General features: G+C 44.4%; 1 protein-coding gene across 3 annotated transcripts; it reads right to left on the reverse strand.

Moving 5' to 3' along the window:
* On the reverse strand, window positions 1–23,126 carry LOC147624775 (tubby-like F-box protein 3). 3 transcript variants are annotated; one of them, XM_086818005.1, is made up of 5 exons: window positions 22,668–23,098; window positions 22,077–22,539; window positions 1,335–1,422; window positions 1,079–1,208; window positions 1–982 (listed from the first exon to the last, which is right to left on the reverse strand). In XM_086818005.1, exons 2-5 carry the CDS (start codon window positions 22,449–22,451, stop codon window positions 307–309), a joined length of 1,269 nt encoding a protein of 422 aa, XP_086674131.1. In that variant the 5' UTR covers window positions 22,452–22,539; window positions 22,668–23,098; the 3' UTR covers window positions 1–306. The 3 variants fall into 3 exon arrangements, with proteins under 3 accessions (XP_086674131.1, XP_086674130.1, XP_086674127.1); XM_086818004.1 differs by having other exon boundaries at window positions 22,628–22,991; XM_086818001.1 differs by having other exon boundaries at window positions 22,077–23,126.
* Window positions 23,127–27,872: the final 4,746 nt, after the last annotated feature.

The raw sequence follows: 27,872 nt of genomic DNA on the forward strand, positions 1-27,872 counted from the left end.
TTTGTAACAGCTTGCCACTGACAATAACATACCGATTTTGTCTTACATACATAAAATAGCCATTGGCATACACAGTAGATTTTGGGAGTATCTCCATGAATCTGTTGAAGTATTCACAGTGGAAGCTAAACCAAAGCGCATTGAAATGGTGGCATGCTGCAATCATATGCTAAAAGAGGACCTACCTGGCCCACTTCTCCCAAATGGACACATTTCCAACACATTCAAAGTTGAGACAACCCCACCATTAGAAAAAGAGAACTGCCAAGTACACAGGGAATCTTAAAATTTTGATCTAAATACCTGTCACTCACAAGCCAGCTTAGTATCGAAGCTGCTCAGGCATATGGCGAAGGCTTGAAATGCCGACAAGGGATACCGGTAATCCATGGTGAACATATCTTTGCCAACTTTGCCAAACTGTAGCAGCACTTTATCTTGGTCATTCTGGGATGCAGGCTGTACAGTTTCAGTGGTGGCAGCTACAAGTTGGAAATTCTTCACAGAAGCAACAGTTACACGTCCTCGAAAGTTCAGACACCAGCACTGAAGCTGTTCATGCCACCTGGGAGCCTTGTTCTTAAGGACAAGCGGCCCCTCCTTCGAAAAACCATTTCTTAGAGCTTCTGCATCAATAGTACTAAAATTGGAGAAAGAAGACTTTGAGCCAAAGGAGGGAAGGGAGGACAGAGAATACTCTAGGGCCGCACTAGAGAATTCCATAGGAGTTGGAGCCACACCACCGGGCTCCATTGCTGAAGCAGGAATCGAATGCATGGTGCAGTGCATCCGCCGTGGACCTCTAGTGCCTAGCACATTTAATTCATAGGCAATGTGAGCCACATTGTAGCTTCCAGCAGGCAGCCGTGGGGAGACCTGTTTAGAGCCCACGCGCCGCCCTGCTTTATTCGTGGAAGCGATCGCCCCACAATGAGGCGGCTGGCTGTCGTATATTGTGAACTTGGTGCCTAAAAAATTTGATCTGCATGAAATAAGAAACATGCCATTTATCACTGGTGGAAACTATTGGAAAAACAATGCTTATTCTTGAAAACACCAAAATCTATTTGAAGTTCACCTGAGTTTGCCTACGTATGTGTTGCTCCCCCTCGACATATCATCTGCATTCAGAGAAATTATGTAGTCTGCACTAGTGGCGCGCCTGACCTTTCGTGCAGCCAGCAGAAACTTTCCGCTCTCTACCAATGCTGTAGAGCCATCAAAAAATTGGTCCAATCAATGCACTCAAAAAAACGCTGTGGCATTTTCTATTGTAACTAGTAATACAAACACTTATGCTACTCATATGTGCAGAACCAGGTAAATAAACTTACTAGCAGTGAGTCCAAGGTACAAATGGTATGTCGAATTGTTCCTGTCCCGTTTAATAAAGCATTGAACAGTTGTGTCCCGGGGGCCAGGCTGCAGAACCAGTATTTGCCAAAAATTACAACTACAATTCCACTATACAAGTAACAAGATGCAAGGAAACCATCCCCCCACCCCCCCTCTGCGGGGCTTTTCTCTCTCTCTCTCTCTCTTTCTCTCTCTCTCCGCTCACGCACCCGCTGCTGCGAGCTAGGGCTCCCTCCGGCTCTTCCTACCCACCCTTCGCTCAGGCCCCCAAGGCAGCAACCTACGCTTAGATACGCACTCTCTCTGTCTCTCTCTGTGCTTGCGCACCCCCCGGCCCTGCCTCCCCCTCTCTCTCTCTCTCTCCCTGCTCGCGCATCCACTGCTGCGAGCTAGGGTTCCCTCCGGCTCTTCCTACCCACCCTTCGCTCAGGCCCCCAAGGCAGCAACCCAGGCTTAGATACGCACTCTCTCTGTGTGCTTGTACACCCGCCCCCTGCACGATTCGTTACCCCACCCGCTCTTTGCTCAGGCCCCCAAGGCAGCAACTCAGGCCTAGATACGCGCTGCCCAGGAGCTTCAGGGCTGCGCCCATCTTCCCGCTGCAGGTCATTCTCAGGAATGAGATTGACCTGAGCTTCCCGCCCCTCAAAGGAGAACCCTTCAGCCCAAGGTGACAAGATCACAGAAATGGGACAGACTGCAAGGAAAGCTGCAGGGCGTCCTGGATGCACTAGCAACATAGGTGAAAGGAAGGACTGGAGGCATTATCAAGGAGGCACTGGAGCACCCGAGGAAAATTATTTCCCTGCAAGAAGAACAATATAACAAACAGATACAAAAAATAGAGGCTATGCATGAAAAGCAAATGAAGACAATCAGAGATGAGAAGACTTCCCACCAGCTATAACTCGAACAGCCAAGGGAGGAGGTCAAGAACCTCCGTTCTAAGATAATAGCCATTCGGGAAGCCACAAGGATGGAGCAAGGTGAGCTCTCCAGGCTGGAGAGTCTAGAAACCAATGTGCAAGAAAACATACAAGCAGCCAAGAAGGAACCGGAGGAAACTAAGAAGGAGATGGAGAAGGCTGGGCTGATATGGTCAAGGAGGAGGTCCAGAAAGAATGGACACAGCACATGTCACTCGTAGACAGGTGGTACCCACCACCCTCACCATCATTTGTGATACCCTGGAAGAAGAGAAGACGAAAATCAGAGCCGTACACGTCAGGGTAGTGGGATGGAAAAAAGGTACATCAGCTAAGGAAGGTGCTGTGGCCCTTTGTGGCAAACTTGGAGCCCCCTGATACCATCTTTGTGGAGTCTTGGAGGGTAGATAAAGACACAACAAGGGAAAGAGCCCTCATCATTAAATTTGGAGATATGAAAACTAGACAGGCATTCCTCGCAACAAGGAGGAGAGCCCTCAAAGGAGAGAAGATCTTGAGGATGACCCGACTCCAGTGCAAGTGGCACACGGGAAGGAATGCATGCCAAACATCTTGGAGGCAAGGAATGTAGCCATATTTGGTAGTGATGTGTGTGAACACATTAGGACCAACCAGGACACTTTTTTCCTCTTTAGGATGTTCTTTCCCCCCGTGCTCGTATAGACCCCTTGGGATATGTTTATCATCTTTGTACAGTGCACACACACACAATGGAGAAGCTCAAGGGAGCACACAAGGAGATGATAGATATATATACCTAGATGAATCCAGGAACATGCCCAAATTCACCTTTTAGGAACATACATGTTATATACTCATGGTAGTCAACCCACAAGACTACATAACTATCAACTCCATTATGCATAGTATGGACTAGATACTACGACATCCCCACTAACGTCATCAGTGCCTAATAGTGGGTGTAGAACTCGGTATCAAGATATGCTCTCATACACGCACTCTACACACATAAGAGCATATATTCACACAAAGCCCTTCGTACTGAGTTTCTGTCAAACCTCCGGAGATGCAGAGCAGACTCTGCCATAATGAAGCCTAGCACTAAGGGAAGTAGCAAATAGAAGGAATTAGTACAGCAAATAAGTAGTTGATAGGACAAATGCACCACTAAAGACAGAAAGAATAAGCACAATATCAACTGGCTGCAACTTGAATGAAAACTTCACAATGTGAAATATGCATGTCCGCTAATACAGCTAAACTATATACCTAGATGAATCTAGAATCCAGGAACATGCCCAAATTCACCTTTTAGGAACATGCATGTTATATACTCATGGTAGTCAACCCACAAGACTACATAACTATCAACTCCATTATGCATAGTATTATAGACTAGATTATAAAGTGTGTTGTACAAAGATGATAAGTATACCCCAAGATAGGTGTTTGCTAGCACGGAGAAAAAAACCTCTAAAGAGAGAAAAAGTGCCCCAAAATTTATAGTTTCTTTTTACCGGTATCACTCTAATAATCAAAACATCTCTCCCTAACATAATGATACTGCACCTCAATGTGCTTTGTGCGAGCATGAAAAATTGGATTCCTCACAACTACCTATAACATGCGAAAGCTCGGTGGATAAGATCAGTAACTTCGATGCTCATAAATTCAGTAATCGTTCACGGCGACGATAATGCACAACATAGAGAGAGATGTGCAAATATATGTATATATATATATATATATATATATATATATAGAGAGAGAGAGAGAGAGAGAGAGAGAGAGACAAGACCATATATTCACAGTGCACACAAAGTCCTTCGTACTGAGTTTCTGTCAAACCTCCGGAGATGCAAGGCAAACTCAGCCATAATGAAGCCTAGCACTAAGGGAAGTAGCAAATAGAAAGAATTAGTACAGCAAATAAGTAGTTGATAGGGCAAATGCACCGCTAAAGATAGAAAGAATAAGCACAATACCAACAGGCCGCAACTCGGACGAAAACTTCACAATGTGAAATCTGCATGTCCGCTAATACGGCTGAATTATATACCTAGATGAATCCAGGAACATGCCCAAATTCACCTTTTAGGAACATGCATGTTATATACTCATGGTAGTCATCCCACAAGACTAAATAACTATCAACTCCATTATGCATAGTATGGACTAGATTATGAAGTGTGATGTACAAAGATGATAAGTATACTGAGTGAAAATATACCCAAAAGGGTATTTTACCCAACCCAAAAAGGACTATTTAGTCATTTAAACTTCACTTTTATCTGCTGGCCGATTGCCTCTGCTGTCCGACCAACACCCTCCCTTTCCATATAAATATGAGGTGCATCCTTATGAACACATCCATCTCGAGTACCTTCTCTGCTAGTCGCCTACTTCAGGACTGAACCTCAGCGTTTTTACTCCCTGCTGCTGCTGGATTGGTTGCCTACATCAGGGCAGATCATCTGCGTTTTTCTTCTCCGTCAGCTCCTGTTGGTACAGGCCGCCTACGACAGGTGGAACCTACTCTCTGCTGCTGCTGAATTGGTCGCCTACATCAGGGGTGATCATCAGCGTTTTTCCTCTCCGGTTGCTGCTGCTGGTACAAGCCACATACATTTGCGTTTCTCTTCAGCATACTTCTACGTTTTACTTCAACAGTCGTCAGGACATCAACGCTTGCATCTATGCTTACATCAGCGCTTACATCTCAACTCACATCAGCCTTCCATCGGGCATATATTGGTGCTTACATCAGGCTTACTTCAGCACTGTTATCTGCGTTTTTTGGGATAGCAGCCTTCTCTACTTGTTCAGAGTCTCACATGGAGCTCCTGTACTAGACTTTATCATTTATATATATATCACCATTGCATGCTGTGTGATTTGCTCTGATCTCTCATATATTTGGTCCTTTGGTCTCTTTTGCCCTCACATGGTATCAGAGCTATCGTGAGCAAAAGGATTCAAGACCTTGAGAGCACCCAGCATGGATCGTCTACCCACGATTCCAGAGGATCAGCCTTTCATACCACATATTGATTCTCCTTATTCAAATATAGATCACACGGAGGATGGGACTCCTCATTCACTTGAGAGCCCTATTCGAGTCTTTCATTGGGAGACGACCAACCTATTTTTACCTACTCACCCTCTACACCCTTGGCATATGGTTTTTCTTCTCCAAGCTCATCGACCATTACTTCCAAACGAGGATACATGCCCACAGCCTGTGTGCCAGTATTGGACCCAGGTATTCAGCCTCACCTGGAGAGCCCTACTTCTCATTCTAGCTGACAAATTGGACTTCGGTATGGGACTTTTTCGTAGGAAGGACACGTACCTCCTCGGTCGTTCAGAGATCCATCATCATCAACCCTGTCGGTGACCGTGTCAGGTTCGTATGTGTCTTTTAGTATGTATGTTCCTAACTCTACTTGGGTATCTTCTTCTGTAGCACAGGTTCAACAAATGGTACCATCAACTACCCTCGATCCCTGGCATTTTGTGAACCCAAATAGAGGGGGGTCTAGGAGTACAATTCCCTCTCAGACTTCTGGTGTTCAACACTGTTACCTCCTCTGGTTCACTTTCTGTCCCTACTCCTAATGTGTTATGGAATACTGCTCAACTTCAAGCACAAAACCCTCCCACCTAACCCATATCTTTTCTTACTAGTGTTGGCGTGCAGTCATCACCACCTGCACCTCCTTTGGGTCCTACATATGGGTTCTACCCATCCCAGGTATCTTTCAGCACTATGCCCTCTGGCACTGCGGTGCCACCTAGCATTCCGGGGTATCAGGTGGTTTACCAACCCATCTCTGGCACTAGTGTTTTTCCTAACTATGTGCCCTCTCAAGGATTTGTACCTCAACTAGGTATTCCACCTGTGCTGAGTGCCCAAACCTATATTCCATCTTATGGAGCACCCTCGACAGGTCCTGCCACTGCTATAGTGGAGCTCATGCAAGGCCTTCTGCCGGAGTTTCATTCTCAACTCCAGCAGTTCCCCTATGTCTCTGATAGATAGGCACACCTTGCAGAGAGATATGCCGCACGTGATCGCACGTGTTGCATTGATCTCGAGCATCAAATTCAAATTTTCTCTATCAAAGAAGGGAATGACCTGACCGTCAAAGTTGCTGAATATCGGCACCTTAACGCCGAGTATGCCACCACTGGTTCTGCCAAGTCACAGGAAGACCAGGTTATCACTTTAATAAACAAGTTGCCGCCTAGTTTCTTTACTTTTGTCACACAGACCATTAGTTTAGAACCTATGCCTAACCTATATGAGTGTGGGTGCCAACTCTTGCGCTTCACTTGGTTGCATGACCAATTTCATCCCAAGAGGTCATCCTCTTCCTCCACTCAAGAGGGAGCCCTTGTGTCCAATACCACCTCTACTCAAAAAGGACAACAAGGGAAGGGGAACAGCAACTCAAGAAATCAAGGCAACCCTCCCGGCAACAATATTGATTCCAAAAACCTTGCCTCAACACCAATTTCCCATTGGCAAAATATTCCAAAAACGAATAGATTTTGCACACTTATTACCAAATGCCTCAACATTTTGATGATGAGTGTGTTTTTAAAGCCAAGGAAAATAGAGGTAACACCTCCAACCCCACTACCTCCACCCGCCAAAACAACCAAGGTGGTAGCAATGCCCCAAATTGGAGATCAAGAGGGGGTAGTAATCCAGCACCTACTCTGCCGGGCTCCCCGCCAAGGACCCAACAACAAGGCAATGGTTCGACTTGGCCGCGTTCCTCTCAATGGCGATCCACTGGTCAGGTTGCTCAAGCCCCACCCTCCTAGTCAGTTTCTTTCACCACCCCTGAAGAGATGTCTGAATGGTCTTCGCTTACACCTCATCCCGGCCCCTCGGCCAATAGCGCTCAGGTCACATTTAAGGTAGACTCAAGCCACTCCTCCAGAAAGAAGAAGAAACAAGGGCCTAAACAAGGCCATCCGCGGGGAAAATCTCTGCCTTCATTCAAATCTGTCAGTTACCTGACAATCCTTCTGTGCCCATCATTGAGGCCCATCCAACTCTTCCTTGTGGTCATCCAATCACTTGGGTAGTTGACAGTGGAGCTACTCACCATATGGCACGCAATGCTGACATTTTCATCTCTCAGCGTCCTGTTAAGGGAGAAGTTCTAAAATCCATTGGCACCGTCTTATTTGACACCAACACTGACCCCAACCAGGCTACCTTGGACAATGTCTATCTTTTCCCTAGTTTAGGTCTCAACTTACTTTCTGTATCCCAACTGACCCAACTTGATCGTGGAGTTTACTTCAACAAACGAGTTGTTGAGGTAATTGATGAGACTACCGGTCTTGTTGCCAAAGGTCAAGCTCAGAAGGATGGTTTGTACCAGATGTCTACTTTTTTAACTGAGCCATCTCCTGCTGGTTCTGAGTTTCATAAGGTTCGTGCCTATGTGACCCAAGCTCCATTCGACATTGAACGACTATGGCACTTTCGCTATGGTCATCTACCCTATGCCACACTCTACGAGCTATCTCGAGACCAGTTAGTTGAAGGTATACCTAGCCTCAAACTGACAAAGGATGTCTGTCAGCCCTGTTAAATGGGTAAGCAGCATCGCTCCCCATTCCCACAACATGCCACTCATCGTGCTTCAAGAATCCTCAAGTTGATTCATTTCGACTTGAGTGGCCAATCCCCAACCCCTTCCTTGAATGCATCTCTCTACTACATGCTGATTGTTGATGATTATTCAAGGTACATGTGGGTATATTTCCTAAAGCATAAATCCAACACTGTCCAATACCTTTCCACATGGGTTCGGTTAGTCACTAATCAAATGGGCGTCTCAATTGGGATTGCTCGTAGTGACAATGGTGGTGAATTTATCTCCCATCAATTTACTAAGTTCTTACAAGACAAAGGCATTCAACGCCAACTCACCTCCACCAACTCTCCCTCACAAAATGGAGTGGTCGAGCGCAAGAACTAAACTATGATGGATATGGCACGCTCCATGCTTTTTGTAGCTGAGCCGCCTGAACGCCTTTGGTCAGAATCGGTCAACACTACGTACGGTGTACCTTCGTTGCCCCTCGATCGCTGTTTCCCACAAGACTCCGTTTGAGGCATTTTTTGGCGAAAAGCCAACCGTTTTCCATTTCGGTGTCTTTAGGTGTCGTGCATACACTCACACTCCGAATGACACAAGGGGCAAGCTTGAGCCAAGGAGTGAGTTGCTCATTTTTGTGGGCTACTCTTCTGAATCAAAGGCTTACAAAGTTTTTAATCCAAGTTGATAGATCAAACAAAGTTTTCGTTCGTCGAGACATTGTCTTTAATAAGCGAGATTTACTTCGCCTTCCATTGCCCATACCAACTGAACAAGAATCTCAGACTGTCACATGAGCCCCATTAGTCACCTACAACTTCACCTCTTGAGGAGGCTTCCTTCTCCCGACAACCACCCAAGGACCCTTTACCTCGCTGGTATCAACAAACCATGCGTGATTCTAGCATGCTTCCCCTTGATACCACTTTGGATGGTCCTCGTCGGTCCACCAAACTCGCTCCTTATGCCTCATTGGCCTCTGTTTTTTCCACAGACTATGTGGCGCATGATGAGCCAACATCGTGGAAAGATGCTATCAAACTTCCATCCTTGAAACAGGCTATGGAACTAGAACTCAAAAGCATTGACCGTAATGGAACGTGGTCCCTTGTGGATCACCCTCATCATAAGGTCATTGGAACCAAATGGATCTTCCGCACCAAATTTCAAGCCAATGGTACCTTAGACAAATACAAAGCCCGGCTTGTTGTGCAAGGCTTTCGCCAAAAAGAAGGCATTGATTTCGACGAGACCTTAGCAACTATTGCTCAAATGACGACAATCTGTCTTTTACTCAATCTGGTTGCCCACCACAAATGGCCAGTCTATCAGATGGATGTTAAGAGTGCCTTTTTAAATAGCATTCTCGAAGAGGAGGTCTACATTGACCAACCTCCGGGTTTCCCGCTCCCCGGGTTTGAGGACAAAGTCTTTCGCTTGCATAAAGCTCTTTATGGCCTTAGGACAAAGTCTTTCGCTTGCATAAAGCTCTTTATGGCCTTAAGCAAGCCCCCCGGGCGTGGTATCATCGCATCGACAAATTTTTTCGCAGCCAAGGTTTTCAACCATCTCACTGTGACCCCAATATCTCTATTCACACTAAGTAGGGGATGGTTTTGTAACATGCAGCAGAAGTATTCATATTAGAGGATCCTGTCACACAAATGCTCACACCGTCTTCTGTATCCTGAGTTTCGCGAGTTTAGCAATCCACTTTAAGACTTCAAACTTTTAAGAGATTGAGAGAGAGAGAGAGAGAGAGAGAGAGAGAGAAACTGTACACCATATGGGGTCTCGAATCACCCACTGAAGGGCCCCCTATCCTATTACCGAGATAGTATTTGCTTTATTATATTTGAAGAGACTGATGGTGTGACTGACGATAAGCCAAACGCAAGACCTCTGAAGACCAAGAGTCGGGCTGAACTGTACACGACTGTAGAAGCACCAATGATGTCCAATCTGGAGCCTATGCACTCTTCCCAATGGAATGAGACGGGGATGCAAAGCTGAGGCTGAGAGAGGGGTTGTTTGGGCCTGTTCTAGACGGTATATGAATGCTGAAAATTGTATGACTGCATAAAAATGCAAGGTTGAATGCTGGCTGAATGCTAAAACTGCTGTGTTTTGCTAATGCAGGGACTGGATGCTCATGCGTTGAAGCGCCTAGGGCTTTAGGATGGAAAACGTTGAGGTATGATGGCTGAAAACCGCAATCGCTTTATGCTCCTTGTGTTAAAGGCTCCAAGCGTTTGATTGCTCTATGCTGAATGAATGACTGAATACCATGCTGAGCTATTTATATGGGCCAGATGAGCTAGTCGGCTGGCTCCAAGGCTAGCTGACTGCTCATGTCCACATAAAATACCGAAATGATGTATAAAATGCTGAAAATTATGAAAAAAATACCAAAAAATTCATAGTAAATATTTTGATAAATACTAGATGATATATGGGGGTTCTACAATGGTCTAGATGCCATGAATGAATGCTATGCAATATGCAAAATGCTTTCTAATGCAAACCCTAAGGTTTCTATTGACTTTACATACATGAATGTGTCTCTTCAAGTGGGTTACGAGACTTGGCTTTTGTGGAAGAGGCTTGTATCCTTTTGCGTTTAGCATCATAGATATCCATTAAAGTTGGATCCTCTTCCTCGCAGTATGGTATTGTCAACTTCTTGTCGTTGACCATCATGATGACTCTATTGCTAGCAAAGCACAGCGGTGCTTGGGCACAGCACAGTCCATTTATGCCCCAAGATCAAATCTGCTTCCAACACACACTCAACCACAAAAAACTTGCAAGTAAGGGGGTTAGTTTCAATGTACATTGTATGTTCAAAGTACCCCAAACATGGCATGTTCAAGTCTTGTGTAAAGGTAATCCTTTCAGGATGTGCCGTGAGGGTTGGTTGACCTGACGAATCCCATAGCTCGAGGGTCATGAGATTGAGTTCTCGTGTTGGCGGATAAAGCTGTGCTTGAGTTCCTAGGGGTCTGTTCAGTAAGGTATGTTGGAAGTTCCGGCTCCTGCAAGGTTTCTTGGAAAATAATTGTCGTACGCCGTGACCCCATTGTGCATCCTCAATCCAGGATAAGTCAGGCACGAGCTACGTAGGTCATTCCTCAGCCTTAGCGCGTCAGTCAGTCAGTCAAGTCCCTTAACCCACTTGGAGAGAATCATTCATGCATGTAGAGTCAGTAGAAGCCTTAGGGTTTGCATCAGAAAGCACTTTGCATTCTGCATAATATGCATTCATATGCCTGTGCATCATTTAGAACATCCCAAAAGCCTTAGGGAATTTACTAGGATTTATTTGATATTTTTTTCATATTTTATAGTATTTATTTAGCATTTATTGTCATTTATAAATATAAACTTTATTAAATGACCAACCAACTTGACCAACCTCTAGTTAGTATAAATAGGCTTGCATAGGGCTTAGTTTCTCATTTAGTCTTCAGTGTGCTAAGAGCTTTCCTCCTCAGCCCTAGGAGTTCCCTTGCCTTCAGCACTAGACTAGTCTCATCCAGCCCTTGGAGAGCTTGAGTTTGCTTCAGCCAACCTTGGTTCTCCAACGCATGTTATTCAGTAGTCCCTACAGCCATAAGCGCATCAGATCAGCCCCAATTCAGCATAAACACCTGCGTTTTCTGCATGTGAATCAGCCGCCTACAGTTCAGTCCCTGGCAGCCTACGTTTACAGATGAATACAATCCTTCAGCCCTGCGTTTGCAGATTTCCAGCAGTCCTTTCATGCGTTTTCAGTCCTACAGCAGTTTGCATCAATATTCAGCCTTCAGTACATCAGCCATGAATGGGAGAGAATTAGGGTTAGGGTTTCATGTGAGAGACATACACAAAGAAGGGAGAGAGAGAGAGACATATGTGGGGATAAGTCAACTCAAGCATTGAGTGTGTGACTCCCCTATCACACATGTATATTGCACTAGTACACATAGTGCACTTAGTACATTAAAAGTACTAAGTGTACTATGTACTATAACTTATGGGCTTGTACACACTACAAGGGTGGGCAAAGTGCCTTTACCCCAACAACCTCCCACTTAAAGGCAAGGTGCCCTTAAATGAAGGAAAAGAAAAAACAGCATGTACATGATAATATACAAGGCCATATCAAGGCTGAAATTGGCCTCATCCAATGCCCATCAAGTGTCTGCAATGAGAAAACTCTTTGTCAGCAGATCAGCCGGGTTGTCATCCGTATGAATCTTAACAAGCTGAATTTGCTTGTTCTCTATCACCTCTCTGATGAAGTGATACTTCACATCCACATGCTTCGTCTTTGCATGAAAGACAGGATTCTTTGCCAACTGGATGGCACTCTGACTGTCACAATGCAACAATGGAATATCCCCTATATAACCCAAATCAACCACTAACCGAGATAGCCATAATGCCTCCTTGCAAGCCTTTGTGGTTGCAATATACTCGGCCTCTGTAGTAGATAAGGCAAAGCACTTCTGCATCCTGGATATCCATGACACAGCACCTCCTGTGAATGTAAACACATAACCGGTAGTAGACTTCCGGTTATCTGGATGACCGGCATAATCCGAATCCGTGTAACCATGCACTAATGCATCCTGTTTGCCAAAGCAAATGCACATATCCTGTGTGCCCTTCAGGTATCTCATGACACCTTTCACTGCTTCCCAATGCTTCTTGCCAGGGTTGGCCATGTATCTACTAACCACTCCCACTGCAAATGCAATGTCCGGCCTAGTAGCAACCATGGCATACATGAGACTGCCACAAGCTGAAGCATACGGAATCTTGGCCATATCAACCCTGCCACTATCTGACTGTGGGCTGTCCATAGCACTGAGTTTCACATATGGAGGCAAAGGAGTACTAGTCTTCTTCCCCCCATCCATATTGAACCTCTGCAAAACTTTGCCAATGTATTCCTTCTGAGACAAATACAACACATGTTGATTTCTGTCCCGAAGTATCCGCATACCCAAAATGTGATTTGCATCACCCAAATCCTTCATATCAAAGGTTTGATGCAGCCTCTTCTTCAAGGCATCCATCTCTTTACGAGATTTCCCGGCAATCAACATATCATCAACATACAAGATGAGGATCAATAGACTGCCATCCAAAGCTTTCTTGGTGTATAAGCAATGATCTATGTCACTTCTCCTGAAATCCTGAGATTTCATGAATGTATCAAATTTATGATACCATTCCCTTGGTGCCTGTTTGAGCCCATAAAGACTCTTTTTCAGCTTGCATACAAGCTTCTCCTTTCCATTCACTGCATAACCCTCTGGCTGTTGCATATATATCTCCTCATGGAGATCACCGTGAAGAAAAGCAGTCTTCACATCCATCTGAATCAAATCCAGATCATCATGAGCAACCAAAGCTAATACAGTTCTAAGTGTGGTCATTTTGACCACTGGAGAGAAGATCTCATCAAAGTCCATACCATATTCCTGCTTGAAGCCCTTAGCCACTAACCTGGCTTTGTATCTTGGCTTTGCATCAGGTGCAACTTTGAGCCTGTAAACCCACTTGCATGGCAATACCTTCTTGCCTGTAGGTAAATGCACCAACTTCCATGTTCCATTTTTGTGCAGAGAATCCATCTCTGACTTCATAGCACGCTCCCAAAGAGCCTTGTCTGCCCTTTGTAAAGCCTCCTTATAACATGAGGGCTCCCCACAATCAGTGAGCATCAAGTAGTCAACCCCTGGAACAAACCTGTCAGGGGCTCTGGAGGGTCTTGTGGACCTCCGTACCCAATGACCATCCATTGCAGGTTGCTGTCCAGCCTGCATATCACCCATTGGTGGCTCCTGTTCCATGCCATAAGGTTGAAAAATCATGCCCGGTATCTCCTCTAACTGTGGTATATCCATAGGGATATCTTCTGCCATCTCTGGCTGTCCATTTGGACCATTTTCAGCACCATTTAAGGGCTGGTTTTGCTGCTGTAATGGCTGATTTACAGCCCTTGGTTGTTGTCCATGATGTCCATCATCATCAAAGATGACTCTGCCAGGCTCCTGTTGCCTTACAGGCTCCTTATACATGCATGTTTCATAAAAAATGACATCATTGCTGCGTATAATCTTTCTATTCACTGGATCCCAAAGTCTATACCCCATTTCACCTCTTTCACCATATCCTAGGAATATGCATTTGTGAGACTTAGGATCAAGTTTGGTGCGCATTTCCCTGCGTATGTGCACGTACGCAACGCAACCAAACACTCTCAAGTGCTTGTATGACGGAGGCTTTCCTGTCCATACTTCCTCTAGCACTTTCCCACCAAGCCTCGTGTTAGGTGACCTGTTTATAAGATGAACGGCTGTCATAACAGCTTCAGCCCAAAAACCATGAGGTAACGCAGCATGTGACAACATAGAACGGACCTTCTCCTGAATGGTCCTGTTCATCCTCTCTGCTGTCCCGTTTTGTGGAGGATCATAAGGAGTAGAGAGCTCCCTCTTGATGCCTTTAGCATCACAAAAGTCCTCAAACGGTTTGGACGTATACTCTCCACCATTGTCGAAACGCAAAGCCTTCAGTGTTTTGCCAGTTTGATTCTCAACATGAGCAACAAACTTCTCAAACACTGAGAATGTATCACTCTTCAAACGAAAAGGATAAACCCACACCTTGCGTGTGGCATCATCAATAAAAGACACAGAGTATTTTGCCTCTCCCAAAGAAAGCTGAGGCATCTCACATACATCTGTATGCACAAGCTCTAACTCAGCATCTTTCTGTCCAAGAGCTTTCTTGTTGGGGCACTTGAGTTGCCTGCCATATATACAATGCTCACAAAACTGAAAACTTGAAAACTTTAGAGAAGGCAAGTAACCAAAGCGAGACAATTGCTCCATTTCTTTGACACTCGTGTGTCCCAACCGGCTATGCCACATAGAGATTTCCGACAGCTCGGTTGCATTTACATTAGCATGGTGACAAACACCTGCATGCATGAAGTAAAGAGTGTCCACCTTAGAGCCTCTGGCAACAACCAGTGAGCCCTTACTAATCTTCCACTTTCCACGACCAAATGTGGTAACATAATCAGCATCATCAAGCTGTCTAGTAGAAAGCAGGTTCTTCTTGATCTCAGGCACATGCCTGCATCATGGAGCATAAGCTGTGAGCCATCTGAAAACACAAGCCTCACATCACCTCTGCCAAGAATCTTGCATGCATGGTTGTCACCCAAATAAACTACTCCTTCATTGCCAGCAGTATACCTGACAAACAAGTCTCTACAACCTGTGACATGAAAGGAGGCACCTGAATCAATGATCCATGAGTGCATACCATGACCATCTCCTGCAAGAAGTGAATGGGCATCAAGTGAAGACGTGAATAGGACCTCATCCTCACTGTCACCTGCATGTGACACATTGACTTCTTCAATCTTGACTCCACTTTTGCTCTTTGGCTTTACATCTTTGGCTTCATCTTTGTCTTTGTCTTTGCCTTTTCCCATTTCCTTTTGATCATTTTTCCATTTGTAGCATTGCTTTTTGATGTGTCCCTTCTTGCCACAATAATGGCATTCCAAGTCCTTTTTGACAATAATGGCATTCCAAGTCCTTTTTGGAGCGGGACTTGCTCCTTCCCCGTTCTTGGCTTTTACCTCTTTGCTGGGATCTTCCACGTGCATTCATTGCATTGGACTTTCCAACAGAGATGTTTTTCCTGTTCATCTCTTCTTGAAGAAGAGCACCCTCAACATCTGCATATGACAGCATAGCATTCGAATTGCTAGTGGCTGTCGTGTCCCAACTCTCTGGCAAAGTGCATAAGAGAAAAGTGGCTTTGAACTCATCGTCCATTGCCAACTTTTGATTAATAACCTGGCTGACAATACCATTAAACTCATTTAGATGGGCTGCCATAGACGCCCCTTCCTTCATTTGAAGACCTATGAGTTTCTTCAACCAATACACTTTGCTTGAGGCACTTTGCTGGGCATACAAGTCCTGCAATCTTTGCCACATTCCCCAAGCTGTCTTCTCTTCACGAATGCTGAAAAGTAAAGAGTCTGACACAGACAACATGATAGTAGATCTTGCCAGCTCATCCATATCTTCCCACTCTTCAGCAGTAAGAGAAGCGGGCTTTACACCCCTTTCTTTGATAGGCTTGTGCTACTTCTTCTGGAGCAACACATTATAGCACTGGGTTTGCCAAATATCATAGTTATGTGAGCCTTCAAGCTTCTTGATGTGAAGCATTGAAGAGCTCTCACCTGTGGTTGCCATAGCAATATGCAACCTGTCAATGTCTGACTCCCTGCAAAATGTGCAAACACTACACCAAAAGCACACAAAGTGCTCACAGTTGTTCTCCCAAAGTTTATCTCCCACTGCGGAAGCACAAATGCAACTCTACTCCCACTGTATGTGATTAAATCACCAAAATCTGGTTGCTGCAGATTTAGGACAGCACCTTAAATGTGCTCTGTTCCCCTTCCAAGGTACTGTACAACAGTACCAAGTGCTCACGAATGATGTACCAAATCTGTACCGGCAAGTACAGCAACTGAAAATGAACCTTTTCTTCACTCAAATCAATGTACAGCCATGCCAAAACTTGCACAAAGTTGTACCAAATATGTACCAGCAAGTACAATAGCAATAAATGCTCTCCTGGCTGTCCAAATGAGTGAAAATCAGACTTTTACAGTCCCGACCACTGCATACAACAGTCCCGAACAGAAATTGGGCAAAAGCCCCTTGACTGCAAGCTGATTTCTGAGGATTCAAGGCATAAAAGTCTTGCCTGCTGCTTTGCCAAGCTCAACAAGCATAAAATCTTGAAAAGCCCCTTGATTTAAGATCAATTTCTGATCATACATGGTACATTGACGCACATGAAGGCATCCAGAGTCTTCACAATGCTTCCCCCTAGCCACATATACATCTAATACATAAAAGCCCCTTGATTTATAGGCACATTGAGTGCTTGACAAGCATCAACACATTGCCCAAAGCATCAAATGCGAGTGCCTGCATGCAAATCAATCCAATTGGAACAAAAGCCCTTTGATTTGCACATCAATTTCCTGCAATTATGGCCCGAATGTGAGATTGCTCACATCATACAACATGTATGAATGCCCAATTGCACAATTACATCAAAAGCCCCAAATTTTGACATCCAATTTCCTGCAAATTGATCCTGAATGTGACCAATGTCACCCAATTTTGCCAATTTTGCTCAAAATTTGAGTAGTTTGGCACCTGTACCTGCTCAATTGATAATTGTACCTGCTCAATTGCAAATCCCAAAAAAATTGAAGCATGTACCTCGTAATTTCTGATTTTTTATTTATTTTTTCTTCAAAGCCGCCTGCAATCTCACCATCGAAACTCCTCAGCGGGGACAGACGCACACACCGCAGAGACAACGATCTTGGGAACCGAGGGACGGAGACATCGACTCAATGCTTGGCGATTCGCGCCCCATGGCCGGCGCCAGTCTTTGACTCCCACGCAATCGTCAGACACGCGAACGATGAAATTTGGTGCCAGCAACACGCGGTGGTGGTTCGATGAGCGCCCGCATGCCTAGTGGCCAACGCTACACGCGACGGCTCTCACCGAAGCTATTCGTACTGCAAGAAGCCTGCTCTGCCTGCGTTCCGCTACGATGCGCTGAGCTATGCCTTCATCATCGCTGACAGGATCCGCTATGCATGTGACCTGTCATGAAATCTGGCAAACAACGGAAACGAAGTGCACTGAGAGCGCCTGCCTGCGATAACTCAAAAATGTAAAGTAGCCCCTTCTAAGGCTGCAGAGTTGATGTCGCATTTCTAACTGATCTCTTGCTTGCTGCGCTCTGCACAACCCAAGAAAACTCTTGTAGCAACATGGGAACGCACTCTCAAATTAGAGGAATCTTGAAACCCTAAAACACAGCGTGCTCTGATACCAGTTGAATGGGAGAGAATTAGGGTTAGGGTTTCATGTGAGAGACATACACAGAGAAGGGAGAGAGAGAGAGCCATATGTGGGGATAAGTCAACTCAAGCATTGAGTGTGTGACTCCCCTATCACACATGTATATTGCACTAGTACACATAGTGCACTTAGTACATTAAAAGTACTAAGTGTACTATGTACTATAACTTATGGGCTTGTACACAATACAAGGGTGGGCAAAGTGCCTTTACCCCAACAAGCCAATCATACACCAGCCCTCTGGTGAAGGTAACACAGCATTCATAAGCATTTACAGCATTCTAACATAGCTCAGAGCAGTCCACCATCTCCTTCTCTCAGCCTCAGGTGTGCAGCCCTTCCTCATGCCCTTGGGAAGAGTGCATAGGCTCGAGATCAGTTCATCGAGGTGTTTCTACAGCCGTGTACAGTTCAGCAAGGCTTCCGATCCTCCGAGACCTTGCGTTTGGCTTATCTACAGTCCACTGTCATTCTCTCTAAAGAAATAAAGCAAATACTATCTCATTATCGGGATAGGGGACCCTTCAGTGGGTAATTCGAGACCCAATCTGGTGTACAGTTCTCATATCTCTCTCTCATATCTCTTTAGAGTCTGAAGTAATAAAGTGGATTGCTAAACTCACGAAACTCAGGATACAAAAGACGGTGTGAGCATTTGTGTGACAGGATCTTCCAATACAAAGACTTCCGCTGCATATCACATTAGACCCCCACATCAATCTGCCAATACAACATTCCCTAAGACCTCCTCCAATCCTAGGACTACCATAAGTGCTCAACACTGAAAAATTACAAACTTTACCAATACTCCAAGTTCCAACTAACTCTGTGCCAGTAGCTACTCACTGGCACAGAGGACAGCCATAAATGGCTAACCAGTCTCTACCACAGCTAAGTCCTACACAAGAATCTCTGAAGAGCGCTAACAACTCGCCATTCTAGTCAAAGGATCCATGGACAACTGTCCAAATAACAAGAGAAGAATTCCCAAATATTGCTTAGAACAGAACCACTGCTCCTCGTAAGAGAGATTATCCCATCACAACGAAGTTCCCAATCGTACTGAGGAAACTCACCCCTTTTCCACCCTTTGTATCCGCTCACCCTAATGTACATGCCCCATCCAGTACAACCACGTTCTATTAAAGGACCTCTTCTCACATACCAAAAACTATAGCATCTCTCGTCCAGAAACACTAAGGCGAGGCTAGAGAATGTCCCCTGAGAAGCCATACAACAAATCTACTTCTCCTTGAATCTAAAGTGTAAGAAGGATTCCCCATGTCAATCTCGACAACCATGATAAACATGACAAACATAACATGCCGGCAAAAATCTGGATATCTAGTGTCATGCTATCAAACATCCCTCTCATCATCCCCTGGTATCCACCAAGTAACTTACAATCACAAGGATCCACACACAATAAAATGTGTTCCCCTCTAGTACTACACAGGGCACGGAATGTGTATCAGAAGATTTCACACATCGCGAATCACATGCTCAACTCCAGCAAGTCTCTAAAAACCCTAACATGTGTCAAAAATATGCTCTCCATATCTAAGTCAACAACTCAAACACCACATTGAGCTCGTCTCGAAACTGCGTCTCGAAATCCACCCACATAGTGGGTTTGTGTATCTACTCTCTCCACCCCGTAAGGAGACCCCTCAAAGACGCTGAAACCATCCAGGAAATAGTTGCTAAACCAACCACTGCCCTCTAAAGAGACATCATCAATTCCCACAAAAGCTGAATATCAGCATGGAACTGAACCCGCAAATTGACTATCTGCTCCTCCAATTTTCTCCAGCATCCCCTCTACCATGCCTCGCTGAACCTCCATATGAGCCCCTGACCCACGAGGATAGTCTTCCGCATGGTCATAGACATCGCACCAAAATGTAGCCATTCTGCCATGGTTAAGAGATAAAAACTAAAGAATGAAGGCTACTACTGCAAGACTGCCTATGTGACCAATTCAGGCGGTTCGCATTGAAAGAGAAAAAGCTACGCATTCACGAGAGAAACGATGACAGAATATGCAAAGAAAAGCACTGCTAGCCCGTACTCCACACACGAGAATTGGAAACCTTGTAGTGTATCCACACGAAGACCGTCTCTAAGTTTCGCCCCGCACCAAGTTAGGTAGGTTTGCGTTAGTCCCACTTTTTAAGTAAAAAAACACAAATCCTTGTGCTTTCCACTAAAAAAACACTTAAAAGCCTCTCCCATGTGCAGAAGGTTAAAAATATCCCTAACCCACACTTTTTCCCCCAAAAAATGACCTTGCTTTTTTTAATTATGAAAATAGCAATATGCTTTTTCCTTTTTTTAAAATTGCCCACCCAAATATTATGTCACACACCTCTAGAGGCTACTTTACTGCCAAGCAGGCTGCCATGCATGACCACCATGTCTCCCCCCCTTTGCCCCTGTGCCCTCCTGCACCCATGGTTGCTGGCTATCCAGCCACGTGGCAGCCTTTTGCAGTCATTGTGCCCTACTGTATGGCCAGTATGGCCTGTACAGACCTGGCCGCTGCTGTACAGCACCTCTGGCCGACTCTCAGTGCCCAAACAAGTCTATGCATTCCCTAACCTGGATGTCCCCTTATGCAAATGACCCATGGTCTACCTCACACAAAAAGCACAACACTTATCTGTGTTGCAACAAACCCGCAAGGAAGAAAACGAAATTACGGTTACACAGAATTTAAGGTTTCCGAGACAGATTTCCCCTCCTCTTGCACATACATCTCTCTCTCTCTCTTTCTCTCTCTCTCTCTCTCTCACTCAGCCATGAAATTAGGGAAAGCTAGCTGATACGGGTGGCTAAGAGTGACTTATGGATTTATCTTTATGTCTCTTGACTGAGCCCGCTAGACCAGAGTAGTTGTGCTCTTGCCATGGACTTGGCAATTCATAGGCGGTCTTGCCGAGGTGAGTGGTTTGACCTGCGATGAGCGGAACCTTAGCTCCGGCTCGGGGGTGATTTTGGATGGAATCAACGGTTGGGAGGTGAGCTAGCATGCACCCCTTCTATTTGGTACTAATTTGGTTGTTTGTGTTTAGGGAGATCCTGGTGGAACTTACAGTTGGCATCAAAGCCATCCTAAACACAGAAGCAGGAATAAGGTTTGTGTGTCTTTCTACTGCTTTCTAAGTTTGCGTTGGACTCAGGTATTTCTCTCGGTCACCGTATCTATGTTTGATCTGCAAGAAAGAAGTAGGTGTTTTTTCATGGTTGCTTGTATGATGGAACCTTGTGGATTCTAGGCACACGCACGCGCTAGATAGAGACAGAGACAGAGAGAGAGACAGAGACACAGAGAGGGAGAGAGAGACCTAACCTTGCTGGATTAGGCCACTAATCCCAAGGATTAGCGTTAGGTACATAACAGTGTGCTAGTCTGCTTCTTGGGACTCTTGCTACTGCACTGACCTGATATCTGTGTATTTCTGAGAAGAAGCAAGTCCTTTTGCCCTGCGATAGCCTACACTTTGCTGCTGATAGAAGCGAGGCAACTTGCACAGTGATGAGAAGGGGTGTAGAAGTGCCTTATCACCCTTTGTATAGGGGCTGTCAGGGCTGGTCAGACCAGGCCAACCGAGTCATGGCCTTGACCAAGCCACACAATCCCCTAAAATGGGTGGTCTTTTGGATACACATGCCAAGCGCTGGGACAACTTGGCTGTCCACAGCCCCCCCTTTGCTGTCATTGGCCACATCAAAGTCTGAAGACAACCTGCAGGCTTGCACACAATAGGGCACGTGGTTGCATCATTATGATGGCAGCACTACCCTCTACTCTTTCGGTCTGCTCGGCTATATCATGCCTGTAGTTACAATCTATGCTCCTGCAAGACTGCTGAAATTGTAGGGCAATTTCCCCATCTTGTATTTGAGCCACAAGAAGCCTTAGAAGCACCCTCTTATCTAACTGGAGTAAACTGTTTATTGGTCATTTTGTGTGCTCAAAAAAGAAGTGATTCCCTTCTGGCTGTGAGATGACCAAATAGCATATGCAATCATCCCTTGGTATAATCCTTACGTAAAGAGGTTGTACATGCGGGGGCTCAGAGCCATGGCCAGTCAAATTAAAAACATATGAAGAACCCACCTTCAAATTAAGTCAGCTGCAGCAATAAATGAAAGAGAGAGAAAGCCCATTTAAATCCACAACATCGATGGAGGGTGGAGTATACCTGTTTAAGAGATATGGGGAATGTGAGCTTTCCCAAGTGCTCCGGGGGCTTGGCCAGTTCTTTCGCAATGTCTCTCCAGTTTCTGCAGACGCACGCACAGGCAACAAAGTGTTTTCGGGAGGGCCAACTGCTCTCACTGGCTTCAACACGCTGGAGCACATCCCGGAGAAGCTCAGGAGGCATGGTGGCCCAGCAGCTCTGTTGGAGAATCTCGGCATTCCTGATGCTCCTGGCCTGGCTCTCATCCAAGACAGAGCTCATAGACCTTGACCTATGATGGTAGATGGGAAACTTGATGTCAAAGCTCCGCCTGGAGATGCTGCCCAGACCATCCTTCAACTCCTGAAACTCCCGAATCAGGCTCTTAAGAGGCATTTTCTGATCTAAAACCGACTTTTATTTGCAATAAACCCTCTCTGCTGCTACCAGGTCTCATTCATCAGGTCAGCTGCGCTGTCGTCCCCTGGCAAGCAAAAGCTGTTGAGAGCAGTAATCTGCGCATAACGTAATCTCTTCACTGCAGCTCTAAAGCACAGACAAAAACCGCACACCTGCTAGCCTTGCACATGATTTTGGGAAGTGAAAATCCACCTGTAGTTGTACCTGCTGCTCTCCATGGTAGGGATATTCAACAAAAGTTCCGCCCTTGCTTTGAGACAGATCTGTGGGGGTTAGGGGGATGGGGGATGGGGGGATCGGATGTAATCCACACAACAATAATGTAAAGGGAAGGTGCTGACACTGAGCAAGATCTTGGGCAGGACTAAGGGCCGGGTCACAAGCTGGTAAATATTTCCACTGCCCTCTTTGCAAACTTTAGCCCTGGGGCTAGATAGCAGTAGCCCTTCTCTCTGAACAAAGCTACAAAATAGCAAGCACCAGAGACTGGAGGAGGTTTCGGGAAGAAAGAGAATGGGGAGGAGGAGGGCCCAGCGCCCACCAAACAGTGTAGCTGGTCGCAAAGAGCTTTGGTTGAAAAGATTTAAGAAAGGGGGGGCACCCGGAGGAGCTTGGGCAGCTAGAGAGAGAATCAGGTAAAGAGAGGGGAACGAGTAGGTGGGGGGAGCTATAAAGACTTAGAGAGAGAGAGAGAGAGAGAAAAGTAGCTAGAGAGAGATTGCTAGACAGGAGAACCAGGAGTAGCGAGAGAGAGAGAGAAGTACTCTGTAGAGAGAGAATACATGAAGTAGGTAGAGAGAGAATGCGGGAGTAGACTGCACTCATACGGAGAGAGAGAGAGAGGCGCGTGTGCTCGGACGGACGCGGCACACAGAAGAAAGTCTCGTCTTTTCACATCACACAAATACCTGCACACCTTTTCGAGCGAGAAAGGCATTGTCACGCGCGCCTTCTGGCCCGGTCGGTGGGACCCGAGGTGGTGGTGCTCATCATCATCGAAGCTCGTAGTGGTCAATAGCGTGTGAAACCAGCGGTCTGTAAACTAGTTTTTAAAAAATCTTAGCATCTCAAGCATCCCATGAATGGATAAGCATTGAGCAATCCTACCTCCCCTCCCTTCAGAACTTGCAGCCCATCCAATGTCCATCCCATTCATCGACTCAAAATGGAGCCCCTCGTTCATAACACGAGCGTTGACACAATTCACAAGGTTGCCTTATACTCTTGCCCACTTTGACGGAAAAGAGATGAGACTTGCAAGTATTTCACCATTTACATATAATTTATGGTGCTTGAGAAATATTTTTGCAAGTTTTCTACATCCAAAATACCCAAAACTGTTCAAAACACCCATCAGAAATCAAGCGTGGACACGAGCATACTGGGCGCATGTAGCCAATACAATGACGAGTTCCAAAAACAACACACACCATATACTTACATGTAATTTACATGCAAGTATTTCTGACGACAATGGTTGAGAAATATTTTTGCAAGTTTTTTACATCCAAAATGCCTTTAAAACATTCAAAATGCCCATCAAAAATCAATAGTGGACACAAGCATATTGGGCATGTGTAGCCAATACAAGCTCCAAAAACAACACACACCATATACCCCATCAATGTTTTATCAAAAAAGGTATATTCTAGGATTTTGTGCATGTGTTTATTATAGATTTGCTAAATAGTGACACACATTTGGACGTAACCACCCCCCTCCCCCCCTTCCTTCTCTTCACTTGTCACTAACTCAATTTTTTTTGTAATATTGCCTTGTCTATCTACTTTGCCAAGTAATTACAAATCTTCCAATGCATTCAACTTGAAAATTTATGTAGGCTTTGGCCACCATCACCGAGGGCTAGAAGTCACAATCCTAACGATGCCCTATTTCCCAACTATTGTTTTCCTGGTAGATGATGATGTTGCTATGCATATGGGTTGCACCTACCTCTACTCCACATAGAAAAGGACGTCTTTTGCTTCCCATGAGCAAGCAATTGCATAGGGCCACAAAACTTGACATAGCCTCGTGAAGATAACATCAAGCATCATAAAATTTAGTAATATTTGCCCTTCGTGGAAGCCTAAAAGACGTTGATGTGTTTATATTTTCACTAGAGTAGCTTAGGAGGAACAAAGAAAACCACACCTCCCCTAGGTGATCCATATTATCCAAGTACACCTTTAAATAATGATGGACACTCATGACATATGATGTCTTGCAATGCCCATGGAGAAATAGGCTAATAGAATAAATTTTTGAATGTTATGCTTTGAGTGATGCATTGCATCTAGGACACATTTTCAACATCCATCCCACCATACGCATGTCTACCACTCAAATTGATGTGGTGGAATAAAGAAAAAATTTCACCACCACCTTATAATGCATGATGGAGACTTATAATAGTAAGCAACCAAATGTTTTGAGGAAATGAAGTTAGTGGCACTTCTTAATGACCATAAGCCCACTAAAAATGAAAGGCTAACATCTACTAAAGGTTATTCAAGTTATTTTTCATAATTATAATGTGCTTGTTGATGGAAATTTGTCCTTGTCTAGGGTAATCAAGCCATAATTGACAACTTTACCATGATACCAAGCCTGTGGCTATTTTTGTTAATAACTGAAGGTTGCATTTAGCCTCTTAGTTTTAATGCGCTAAAGCATGCGTTGTTTGAATTATGGCATTGTTGTTGGGGAAGTGGTGGCATATAAGAATATCTAAATAAAGCTTATTAATAGAATTGATCATAAAATAAACAACCAACAATTAGCCATGACGTGTGCAAAAGCCAAGGGCAAAGGCCAACAGAGGTTGGCTTGAGGGCATGATCTAATTAGACATTTAATAAAATTATTGCTTTGTCCATATAACACTTTGCAGATCAAATGGGTAATTGCCAATGCTTCTCCTTAAAGATTCTCCTTAAAATGCCCTTTAAAAAATGGTGTCTGTTGGGAAATTTATTATTTTAATGCAATTAAAAAAAATGTGATATACCCTACTGGATTATTTTAAATTTCACACATTTTGTTGTAAAGTGCTTTTTAAAATCTAATTGGTATTTAAAGTGGGATGAAATTTGTGTATGTACGCGTCATCACTCTTCCCTTGCTCGAGGTTGGGAGTTTACTTGGTTACTTAAGGTATCTTTGCTTGGATCATGGAATGCCTTGCCCAAGGTTGGCAGTTTACTTGGTTACTTAAGGCACCATTGCTTGGATCATGAACTACCTTGCCCGAGGTTGGCAGTTTACTTGGTTACTTAAGACACCATTGCTTGGACCACGGAATGCCTTGGCTTCATAGCCAAAACCATAGTTAAGTATACACTCTCATAAGAGGGATGGTTGGAGAGAGAGAAGAGAGGAAGAGATGTGAAATGGTTGGAGAGAGAGAAAGAGAGAGAGAAGAGAGTGTGCTAGAAGAGAGAAAGATGGAAAGAGATGGTAGGAGAGAGAGAGAGAGAGAGGAGGAGGAGGAGGAGAAGCTAGGTTGGAGGGGAGGAGGTGGTGGGGAGAGTTAGAGAGAGAGTGTTCAAAGTAGAGAGAGAGAGGGTAGCTAAGAAAAGCTCCCCCTAAAGCTCCCTCGGTGACAACCCCCAATTTTGTTTACGTTATACTTGTCTTGTTAATTTGTTTACGTTATACTTGTCTTGTTAATTTGTGAGAATTCTAAGTTTTTTCTCAACTACTATACATGGGCAATTTAATTTATTGTCCATAGTGTACAAGAGGTCCCTGACAGTGGTATCAGAGCGAGGTTACATATACTTAGAGAAAGGGGACAAGCTCACTTAGAGAAAGGGGACAAGCTCGCTACTATACATGGGCAATTTAATTTATTGTCCATAGTGTACAAGAGGTCCCTGACAGTGGTATCAGAGGTTACATATACTTAGAGAAAGGGGACAAGCTCACTATTATGCAAAGGTTTATGAAAGCAAAGAGTTAAAGACCTTTGGGCAAAGGATTGAATGCTTTGGTGAATTTTCTAGCCAATCATGAAGAAACCTCAGATTTTGAAGGTGACCATATTCACAAAATTATGGAAGCTATCCTTGGAGTCTAGGAATCTAGGAAAGAGAAGAAGATTACTCAAAAAGCATTCTCGCTTTAAAATTATGATGAAGAAAAGGATGCTAAGGTGGTAATCTAATGGTTAAATCAACTTTTCGAGGGAGAAATTCTCTGAAAGGATGCCAAGGTGGTACTCTGATGGTTAAATCAACTTGATGGTTACTTTTCAAGGGAGAAAGTCTCCGAAAGGGATAAAATCAAGTGCGCTACCAACCATCTAGTTGATAGTACTGCGTTGTGGTGGAACGCTACTAAAATGGGACGTCACAAACCCCATAATTAGAAAGAGTTCCAAAAGGTAACAAAGAAAAGTTTCTTACCACCGTAGTATAAAGCTAGAAGTCATTATGAGACAATCTATAGCAACTCTTGAAATTTTATATTCTGCATGTGGTTCCAAAATCAACCATTTTAAAATAGGCATTAAAACCTTGATGTCTCCCCCCCTGAGTGGCTTCTCAACTAGGGATGCAATCTTATCCAAACAGGTGCCATCTTTTAGACTCCTAGCTTATTGATAGAATGGCTTCTAAATGGGTCCTGAGAAGTTGGCTATATCCTAAGGATGATTGGGCCATCCTCCTTAACAGAGACACTCACCTCTTCTCCCTACAACATTGCCCCACATGGAGGAATCTACCAAAATTAACCATCTTTTTCAATAAATTTTCAATTAAGCCTTTTGGTTCCCCCTAGTTAAAAGCTTTTAGAAGGCTTGGAATAATTTCAAAGGCTTCCTTGTTGTCTAGGAAACAATGGTACTGTGACGTGAAAAATTGATATCTTTCATTGTCAATTTTGTGCATATTTTGATGGTTTTGCAATGGTAATAAGGTGGAAGCTTGTCCAAGAAGATTGCGGCGCCCACAATGGAATAACGGCGTGGTGATGCGGCGGCTTGGCGGCTACCCCGATAACATTATTCTATCTTCAAATATAATGGTTTTACTTGATTTAGGGTGCACACATTGTAAATGCCACAAGTATACTTGATAAATACTTTGGTATGGTAGATAGACTAGTGATATGGAAAATAAAAGTGGGCCTTCATGCTCACATGGATTTTTATTGTATTATTAATATGGTATTCACCATAAGGCTACAAGTTGGGGAGTGTGGAAGGCATGTGGAGGAGTGTGTGTAGGTGCATAATTGGGAAAGATTCTTCTAGAATGCCTACATGGAAGAGGAGAATTCCGCCATGTGGAAGTGGGATCTCCACCTACACGCCACTTAGGCTTGGCTATTATCTCATCATACTCTCAAAGTCAAAAAGTCTTCAATTTAATAATCAATAGAAGACTTAGC

The sequence above is a fragment of the Cibotium barometz genome, chromosome 24 (genome assembly GCF_041138505.1).
Source record: "Cibotium barometz isolate CiBa-2024 chromosome 24, ASM4113850v1, whole genome shotgun sequence".
In the NCBI taxonomy this organism is placed as follows: domain Eukaryota; kingdom Viridiplantae; phylum Streptophyta; class Polypodiopsida; order Cyatheales; family Cibotiaceae; genus Cibotium; species Cibotium barometz.